Raw genomic sequence first — 11,215 nt, forward strand, 5'->3', positions numbered from 1 at the left:
TGCTATATTTCATAAATATTAGGGAAGCAAATATTTGTAATTTTTAATGCATTGTCTTTGAAAGTCACAAGTGTTCTCATACATCTTCTTGTGTTTATGTTAATAAGTTTCTTTTTGTTTCGGGATGAGTATTACCATTTCTAATTGATATTTCATGTTTGTTCTTTTGTTGTACTGTTTCACTACGTTCCCAGCTTAGGAAGGGATGCGCACTCACATCAACGTATGTTAACTCCGCAATACACTTTAATTAGTCTCACGTGAGATCCTTTCATCACTGTCCGTGTTTGTGGGAAGTGTTGAGTGCTCACAAACCTTATTAACCCAACACCATCATGTATATGCATGTTCTAAGCCAGGTACAGTCAATCATGTATGTTTTTTGTTGTTGTTGCCATAACTCTGTATATTTATATATGGTTTTACTCATTGTTAAAAACCGTAAAGTGACATTTTGTTGCTTAAATTCGCTTCATTGAAACACTGTTCGATAGCGATAGTTGTCTCATTTGCACTCAAATCACATCTCCTTATTATCTCTCTCTCTGATACTACTTAAGGGCATAGGTTTGGCACGTCATAGATGACATTTTAATAATTAATTATGGTATATAAATTTATGAAATTCTTGCAAACTATTTGAGATTTCCCATGTTATTAAACTGTAATCAGTTCATCACAAATTGATACAATCAAAATTTAGTCATTAAATACCGATGAATACGGAATTATGTCACATTACTTTATATTCATTCAATAATAACCGACTGTAATAAATTGACCATTATTTGATATTAAAACTGATGACGATGTTCTCCGAGTAATTTATTGCAGATAAACGTAGACGTAGATACGTAATCAAACATTGATATTTCGAAGTTCGATAATTCGTTGACAATGATAGGTGATCTGAAATGTAGGAAGAACGTTATTACCGACCATCATTGTATACATCCATGTACAGTATGTTTTTGTATCATTGTCAATAATTCGCACAAAACAATAAAGTAAAACATTTCTTTCGGTTTCTAACTTGACTTCTGAACTTTTACAATTTATTCTAATCTATTATATATCTATATATTATACATACATTTGTTATAAATATAATATACCAGGATACAGAGATATTGTCAAGATTATAACGGTGCTCTTTTTCTTCAGCCATTAACTTTGATACTTTTATGATTTAAGGCTCCAATTCCTGAGGCAAATATTGAAGCGAATAAAAGAACAACGCTGTCTTATTTTCCAAGAAAAAATATTTCATAGAAACATTTGGATCGTGCAACTGTGGACGTTTGAATATGAAATCAATGCCCTCTTTATAACAAGCTTATTTTGATTTTATGAGTATATTTAGACACTAACTCTTAAAAAATGCCTCAGATTCCTCCTGTTTTTCATCAAAATTTTCATCTGATTTTAATTCAACTGCATTCCTTTCAGATTCGTCTTTTTCTTCAATGGTCTTTTCTTGAAAGCAGTTAAAGATATCAAATTTCTTATCAATCTTGTTATTTGTGAAAACGTAATCTGTTATAAGAGAAACTCCTATTATAGTTATAACACAAACCAACATTGCAAATGTTTTATGCGGAAATAACTGTCCATCTACGGGATCGTACCATGGATATTTGATGACTGCTGGAAATGATAAAATCGGTTCCCCGCCAAGTATGCGTAAGAGCAAACCAACAACGAATCCTACAAGCGAACCATAACCGTTTGCCTTTTCAAACCATAACGCACATGTTAACTCCGGCATTTGGATGACATACATAATGTCCACACATAGAATAAACAACCCATACACACTTTTAACGACAATAGCGATCACCGTTCCCAAAATGCCTGTCATTAAAATACTGACTCTCAGGACCCAAGTTAATTCACGCTGTGTTGCCTAAAAGGAGTATAGAATTAAAGAAAAATAAATGTTCTGAACAATATATTTTTGTAAAATAAACAGGTAAACTGACAATTGTGTTGCTTTGAAAACATGTCTCACGTTATACAAAATATATGTGTTGTCATATGTGTTATTATTTTGAGTTACAGTCTTAGTCTTTTTAGGTCTAGTTTCTCCTAAAGACTTTGCATTGGTTTATCTGGAGCAATAGTTTATGTTTACTGTAATCCTGTAGCTCAGATTTCAGTTTTTGATGAAATCTTTGAATTAGATTTGTTGTCTATTGTGTCTTTTTTTTAATCTTTTGATCATAGTTTTGTCAGTTTAACTTTAACCTATACTATTTTATTGGTCATTCGTGGTATCTTTTCTATCACTTGTACTTAAACAAAATAATGTTCTGCCTACATACCTTTGGTCGGAAACAGTTTTTATATAAATTATGGCTGATGACAGATCCAGTTGCAAGAACAATAGAATCTGCAGACGACATGACAGCAGCACTAATAGCCCCTAATCCAAAGACTGATACAGCCATCGGACAAAGATAGGCCAGCACCATAGGTAAAACATAACTCCATTCTTCACTAGACAATTCGGGGTTCCCATTATACATAGTTTGATTCCAGTCTAAAATGTGAACTTATAGTATTTGTAATAGGCTTTACAGTGAACAATTATCTTAGAAATGACAAGTTGTCTAGCTCCATTTTATGCTACACTTAGTAAAGAGCTTACATCTGTTCAACTGCATTTATAAAATCCGTTGAAATAAACGTAGAAACTATGTGTTGAATATTTACAAAACTTAAAAACTAACAAATTTAGAAACCCAAAACAAACTAACTCGACAAGTGCAGTTACAGCAAGAAATGGCTGTAGTATTTAATGAAACTTATAACCTTCAATGAAATAGTTTCGGAATGAATGCAAAAACATTTATATAGCAAAACGGATATTAACAACATGGCAAAATCTGCCTAGTATGTGCGGACCAGTATGTGAATGATTAGTACGGAGCTCTGGTCATTAGTTTTATGATGAAAGACAGCATCGAGGACAAATCTTTGTTATGTGGGGTCTTCTACTTTTTTTAAATGTCAAAACGTCTTCTTTCTTTTTGTTGACATAAGACATTCAAATCCTACAGAACAAACTAATATAAAACAAACCTGTAGCGGCTCCAATAACACCTGCTAATGCTGGTGGTACACCCATCAACAAGGCCAAGAACGCGCTGACTAACACGGCATCCCTCGCCATTCTAGTGGTTTTACATGCAAGTACACGCTGATAAAATGCCTATAATATCGGAATATGATAAAGAAGGTAACTACTACATATGTTATATGTATTCTAGAAAGTTTTTTTTTTATGTAAGTCGTAGCAGGTTTTGTAAAAATGTATCATAGTAAACATTTCTTTAACTTTGACTTTTCTAGTGTTAATTTATTATCTTTATGTAAATCACATGTTTTACCTGCCACGTGAAACATCCTCCAATGGTTATTAACCACACATCAATATATACACCTATAAACTTTGGTTCCAAGCTTCCTTTCCAGTTGTCTTTTATTCTGCTTATATCAACAGCAGGATTTGTCCAAGCAAATGGTATTATTAAAAGCTGGAATATTATATAAAGTAAATGTACTAAAATAGTTCTTGCATTCCGATCGCGAAGTTTAGATCAAATAAAGGATTTGTATAGTAAGTCTTCCTATACAAATTCTTGATCAAAGCCAAGTGACATTGACCAGAAACATTTATCGTGGCAACAAAATGTATGTAAGATATTTGTTTTCATATGATTTATTTGAATATAATTTATGATGAACAGGTCGATTTTTCTTCTATTGATTATGTTTTGTGTCTATGGTGCATAGTGCTACTTAATATTTTTGGGTTTCGTTTTCCGTTTTTTACCATTGGCATAAGCGACTTAGATTTGAATAACAAAACCACTTATGTTAATAAAATACTTTTGATTGTGAGCTCCATATATAAGAACGAATAAACAAAAGTTAAAATTAATGTTGATATAAAACATGACAATGAGACAGCAAACAACAATATTTTACCACAAACCAAAGAATGCTCGCGGAGACTGACACTCAAAAGAATTTTGTTTGGTTTTAATAAAACAAAAAAGGTAGGAAGTTCATAAAAATAAATAAAACATTAGACATCATCAACATTAACCGTCTGAAAGAATGGAAAACACATGTCATATTTCTGACTTTGTACAGGCATTTTACGATGAAATACGAAGTTCAACAAAATTACCAAAATGTAGTTGATTTTAGCTTTTGAGGAATCAGTATATATTCAAATTATCTTTAATAGTTCATAATTAAACGTGTTTAGAATAAGCAACATACCAGTCCGATAGATATAAGAAAAAGTTGAGCTACATCTGTATATGCAACCGAATACAATCCTCCAAAAAAGGTATAAAACACAGCCACACAGGCTGACACAATGACAGCCGTCGACATATCTATACCAAGTATTATATGTAAAGTCGAACCTGTATAAAACAATCATATGTAAAGTCGAATCTGTTTTAAACAATCATATGTCAAGTCGAATCTGTATTAAACAATCAAAAATCTACACCAAGTATATGTATATACATGTACGTAAAGTCGTATCTGTTTATGTGAAAGCATCGATATCACATGTGCAGCCGAAAAAACTCCATTTAAGCAAAACAAGAAATAGATAAGACTTAGTCAGAATAACTGTTATGGCATTTTTTTTAACAAGTGGTCTGAAACTAATTAATTGAAAAGCAACAGATAATTTGATTTGAATCTTTTTTATCAGGTTAATACATACGTTTGCAACTCTAGTGTATGCCTTAATTATGGAGAAGATATGTGTTCTATTGTTTTACAAAAAGAAAATTAAAAATAATTAAGGATCGAAAACAAAATTGTCATCTGAATTTTTAAAAACTGCCTGTTCAACAGCTTATTTTGATTTGTTAATATTTTTCACGCGGTACATGGTCCGAGACCACCATTGTCGTCCCTTGATTTTCGTTGCTTGATTTTCGTTGTTCGACAAATATAGTCCCTCGTGTTGACAGTGGGTTACTTGCCATTAATTTTTATACCCCTTCCAAATTTATTTCTCCATGTTTAATGCCTCAAATTGCAAGTAGGGGGATGAAATTACACTGTAAAAAAAATTGGGTCCAGAATTTTAAAGGAAAGTAGGTCCAGCTGAAAAAGGTTGAAAATGAGCACTTCGGAAGCTGTCAAAAGATTTCAAGACGCCCTAAACACAAAATTGTCCATATTTTGAGTTAGAGCCGATGAAGTTTTCTATAATTTTGATATAATTTGTCCCAAAAGTAATACAACACACTGTAAAAGTTTCTTTGAGAAAGCGCAGGTGGGATTTTTTTTATTTTCATTTATGTTCTAAAAGAAATGCACTACGAATTAATTGTGTTCTCGGACCACATGTTCAAAGAAAAAAATATTAAGGTATAATCATATGACAATCTGTTTGTTTGTAACCGTAAATGATTATATATATTATGATATATAATACCTAAAGCAGAGAGTATCGCTGATTCCCAGAATACATCAGCCAATAACTCGTTTATAAAAAGTAGTCCACCAATTCTCTTTCCATATTTTTCTTGCAATAAGTCGAATATTGTTGTATACTTCTTCTCTCTTGCTTTTGGAGCATAGAACAAGGCAGCTTAAAACCGAAAAGTCGAGATTATAGACGATAATAAATGTCACATAGTATTTTTAGTTTTTTTTTAAAACTTTTTATAAATCGAAATGAACAAATAGGTTTTAATTCTGAGAAATGCCAAATTTCACACATCATCGTTTGAATTTATGTCTTTCGTCCACATTATTTATATGTTTCGGCATCCACGCTGCGATATATGATCAACATTTCTTAGTTTTTAAAATATATCTATAAATGCATAGAAATGAAGCAACGTAAAAATAAATGCCTTTGATATTGTTAAAAAATTCTCCCAAACCTGTTCTAAGAGTTTTGTACATTTCTGTTGTTTTGATGGGATAACATTTGGATTTACCATGCATAATAAGCATATCACCGGGACAAATTGAAGCTGCAAATGGTAATTCTGATTGTTTTCTATATCGCAACAATGTAAATAATTTAGACACTAAAACCCTTCCATATAGTTCTGATCTACATGTTGTACATGTAATAACCATGGCAATTATTGAAGGCCGTACGGTGACCTATAGTTGTAAATGTCTGTGTCATTTTGGTCTCTTGTGGACAGTTGTCTCATTGGCAATCATAACACAACTTCTTTTTTATATGGAAATGTTCTTAGCAATAGCAATGACATGTGTCTTTTAAAAGACTTTTACCAATTACCAATTATGATTCCAATGCAAAAGCCAACAGGTGCAAAACACCAAACTAATCCGTCCCTACCCATGACTTCCGCTGTTCCGTTAATGTAGGCACCTCCAACCATTGTTGCTATAAACAAATTAAAAATTAATAGTCGATAACATACATGATTATATAAGAAAAGTTTAACATTATGTTATAAACAAATAGAAGATGTGGTATGATTGTAAATGAGACATGTATCTAGCAAGGTCAAATGAAGAAGATATAAGAAAATAAAGGCAATCGTACATGCCTTTAACAATGAGAAATTGTCATACCATATAGTCTAAACGGCATCGACATAAAAATAAATTGAAGCAATGAACTTGAGAAAACTAACAAACTAATTTATAACAAAACAAAAAACGAAAACTTGACAGACATGAACCGATGATAACAACTGAATAACATACTCTTGACTTAGAAAAAGCACACACAGAATGTGGCGGGGTTTATATAAAAAAGGGAAGATGTAGTATGATTGCAAATAAGACAACTCTCTACAAGACTAAAATGACACAGAAATTAACCACTATGATAGGTCACCGTACGGCCTTTAACAATTAGCAAAGCCAATACCGCATAGTCACCAATAAAAGGCCCCGAAATAACAATGTAAACGAGGAAACTAACGGCTTTATTCATGTACACAAAATGAACGAAAAACAAATATGTCACACAGAAACAAACGACAACCACGGAATTAAAGGCTCCTAACTCGGGCAAGGCACAACCACATACATACATAATGTGGTAGGGTTAAACATGTTAGCGGGATCCCTTCCCTCCCCTAACCTGGGACAGTGGTATAACAGTACAACATAAGAACGAACAAATAAAAATCAGTTGAAAAAGACTCAACTCATTAGATGGACAAACATAGAAGTGGACGAGGCCGGGTACTTATACATCCCAACACAAAAAGACACTGACGAACTTGCGCACGATATTGGTGTCACTTTGGAAATATGGGTTAGATGGCGGGTTATTCAAGTTCAAGCTCTTATCCTATACAATAAATAGCCATGTTATGTATATCATTCGAAAGGCAATAACCCATAGAAATCAATAACATAGATGAATTTGTGCTTTGTCTATTTTTTTATGAAAAAAATGCTCATTTCGATGCCTATAACGTCATTTTAAGGTTGTCCCGCTGTTACAATTTTGTTTTATGTGCGTCTTTGAAATCCCAGTGCGGTCTCATTAGTAAGCAGAATGGTTTAAAATTTTACAACTACATTGTATACATTTGACGTTAAATGAAGTTGGGCCCATTAAAACGTTTAATCCCGCTGCAAATGTTTGCACCTGTCCTGAGTCAGGAATCTGATGTACAGTAGTTGTCGTTTGTTTATGTAATATATACGTGTTTCTCGTTTCTCGTTTTGTTTATATAGATTAGACCGTTGGTTTTCCCGTTTGAATGGTTTTACACTAGTAATTTTGGGGCCCTTTATAGCTTGTTGTTCGGTGTGAGCCAAGGCTCCGTGTTGAAGGCCGTACTTTAACCTATTATGGTTTAATTTTTAAATTGTTATTTGGATGGAGAGTTGTCTCATTGGCACTCACACCACATCTTCCTATATCTATGATAGACGTTTTTAACTATAAGAGTAGGAAGATCGTCAGAAAAGTTTGAATAAAAAAGAGAAAAAATGTCCCAATTTGCTGCTCAACCCGTAAAAAAACTTTCTGTCTTCAATTTCATAATATATAACATACGAAAATGGATTTTAATAATATCAGAAAAATTATACATGTTCAGAAGAAGCTATCTGAAGACATCATTATGTAACTGCGGTCTTATTTTAAAAACATCGTCATTTTTCCCGTGTCCAATAAAATGTCCCGATTGACAAAATAACACAAAAAATAATTCAGAGGCTTTTTATCAAACGAAATTCTACTATATCTCAAATTTTTATCACCTGGTAACTGATATGAATGGAAAATACATTTAATTTCCTTTAAAATGATATGATATGTACTTTAATTTGAGTTGCAGGTAGAAAATCCGAAACGATCTAAGATGTCCAATGAAATGTCCCCGTAACCGTAATTTGACGTTCGCGTTATAATAACGTTAAACTGTATACGACTTTTTCTTGCATATTAGGCATAACATAATTTCATGAAATGGTCTGATCTATACAAAATAAAGTTCTCGTTTAATATGCATTAAAATGCAAATCTGCATTGTTTCAAGGATATAAGATGTCGAAATATTTAACTTGGATACTCCAAAAAGACAATGCTCCGGAGCTATAACAAAGAGAAAATTTACTATTGACCCACCCCCCACTTTATAAAAACAAGATACATTGAAAAGGGAAATGCAAACAAAAATGAGATCTTCTTTATTATCCTCCTAAGCCAAAACAATAGGCAGTTAGTTTTCTCGTCTTAATTGTTTTACGTTGTCATTTCGGGGCCTTTTATAGCAGACTATGCGGTATGGGCTTTGCTTTTCAAGGCCGTACACTGACCTATGGTTGTTAATTTCTGTATCATTTTGGTCTCTTGTAGAGAGTTGTCTCATTGGCAATCATACCACATCTTTTTTTTTATATATATTTCAATCATTTAACAAGACATCAAATTGTTATTTTGTGTTATTGTTGCATATATAATTCTTCGCAAAAGTAAAAAATTGTTCATGTAATTAAAATATTGTTAAAATTCAATGAAATTTTGTATTTGTACCGGCTTGAAAAAATAAAACTATATACAGAAGCAACTTCGAAAATCTCTGTACTTTAAGCGGCATTTCACATGAGTAGAAAATGAGGTCAACGTTTGAAACTTTCCTTGGAACAACGTGGAAATCGTCGTTTTATTAGGAACGTCGTGTAACGCTAAGTGGCACCAATACTGTGCGTAACGTCACTAGGTACTGATCTGAGAGAACTCGCAGTTAACTGACAGCTAGTTAAAAGCCACTAACAACTAATTAAAAAATATGCATCTAAGACTAAATTATCAATCCGTAAACATACAACATCCAATGGATTAAGTGTAAAGACGTCATAAACAGTCAGAGGAAAACACTTTTTTTTTATATTATTTATACCAATAAAAACAATAATTAATCATCTTATAACAGTGTTTATGAGCGCTTAAACCCCAGTGCGTGGGATAGTGTTGTTACAGTTAAACATAAGAACAAACTATAAAAATAAGTTGAAAAGGGCTTATTTGATTTAGATCGATACAAAATAGAAAGCGCAGACAGGACATAGGATGGTATTTATACATCTCTAACAACAATTAGAAAGACACACAGTATAACTCTTAGAGTCTCGCAGTTACCGACAGCTGGTTCAAAGCTAAAAACAACTAATAAAAACAATAATGCAGCTAACAACCCATTCAACAAGCAATAACATTTTTTCTAAAATTTGAAAATATTTTGTGAGACTAAGAAAGACAGAAAAAATAGTAATACATATGTAGATATAGGAAGATGCGTTGTGAGTGCCAATGCATGAGACAACTCTCCATCCAAATAACAATTTACAAAAGTAAACCATTATAGGTCAATGTACGGCCTTCAACACGGAGCCCCAAAATTTCTAGTGTAAAACCATTCAAACGCGAAAACCAACGGTCTAATCTATATAAAAAAACGAGAAACGAGAAACACGTATAAATTACATAAACAAACGACAACTACTGTACATCAGATTTCTGACTTAGGACAGGTGCAAACATTTGTACCAACTTATTATGTAAGAAACGTATTTGGAAACGAGAACATTTTTTTCTGCCATTTAAGACGTTAAACATTTCGATCTTATATTTAGTAATGCGAGCATTCTTTGATTCGGTCTTATTTCGTATTGACTTTTTTCTTAATCTATTTTCATCATCCAGACTAAAAGGGTAGAGATCTATGAAGAAAAAAAATAACCCCTACCACATGTTCATCATCAGCGACGTCGTCACAGTCAGGTATTGTATGACATCTACTTTTTGTCGTTTAGGGAAGTGAAGTATGTTTTATTCTTTCACATTTGTTTTTTTAAATTACAAAGAATGTAACAGCTTAATAACCTAAGATACTAATAATTATCAATTGGTTTCAAGTTATTGCTAGAGATTGAGAATGTGCTGATGATTAAAAATAAACAAACAGAACAATAAAGTTATGTCACCTGTATTCGTCATGACCGCTACAAAGAATCCCAGATTTCTTCCAGCGACTAACATTTCATCTGAATCGCCTTTCTTGTTCTTCTTTCTGCCAGCGATTATTCCAATAGCAAGAATGAGAAGGTAAAAGACAATGATACCTATTAGTCCGGGTATATGGATTGCCATTGTCGCACTGTATTAGACTGAAGCACAGGTATTATGCTTATGCTTTTATTATCCAAAAAATAACCTGCACCTACAAAGAGAAAAACAATGGGATACAATAAGTAAAATGTGACAAAGTTGAAGAAGTTATTGCATTACTGTAAACAGAACACCTCAACTTTTACCAATTTTGAAGCATTAAATGTTTTGACATATTCGGTAATATTAATGACTCTGTCATCTTGACCATATTATAGCACTTTTTACCAACGACGCTTTTATGATTTTATTTTTTTGCCATACGTATTTTTTGTTTTTTACAAATAAATTGAACTTGTGATTTACATTTCGATATTTACAAGTACGATGATTTATTCCGATATGAAATATAGAACTATTATAATAAATTGGCGGAATCAAAGCAATATTGCAGGAAATTTACCAATATCTTTAATTAAAATAAAACAAGATACACCCAAGTAGTATTTGTGCATGAGTTAATACAATGCAATAATAATATTTGTGAAGGATGGAAACTGTATAGGCCAAAATCTTGTTTTCTTGATAATGTTTTGCTGATTGCGTTTATAT

The 11,215-nt window shown here is 32.4% G+C and overlaps 1 protein-coding gene across 1 annotated transcript; it reads right to left on the bottom strand.

Moving 5' to 3' along the window:
• Window positions 1-1,226: 1,226 nt before the first annotated feature.
• On the bottom strand, window positions 1,227-10,709 carry LOC134704964 (high-affinity choline transporter 1-like). The gene is made up of 8 exons (XM_063563744.1): window positions 10,480-10,709; window positions 6,302-6,409; window positions 5,477-5,632; window positions 4,294-4,442; window positions 3,393-3,539; window positions 3,085-3,214; window positions 2,325-2,542; window positions 1,227-1,906 (listed from the first exon to the last, which is right to left on the bottom strand). The coding sequence occupies exons 1-8, from the start codon at window positions 10,643-10,645 to the stop codon at window positions 1,367-1,369; spliced, it is 1,614 nt and encodes a 537-aa protein (XP_063419814.1). The 5' UTR covers window positions 10,646-10,709; the 3' UTR covers window positions 1,227-1,366.
• Window positions 10,710-11,215: the final 506 nt, after the last annotated feature.

This window comes from Mytilus trossulus, chromosome 2, assembly GCF_036588685.1.
Source record: "Mytilus trossulus isolate FHL-02 chromosome 2, PNRI_Mtr1.1.1.hap1, whole genome shotgun sequence".
In the NCBI taxonomy this organism is placed as follows: Eukaryota; Metazoa; Mollusca; class Bivalvia; order Mytilida; family Mytilidae; genus Mytilus; species Mytilus trossulus.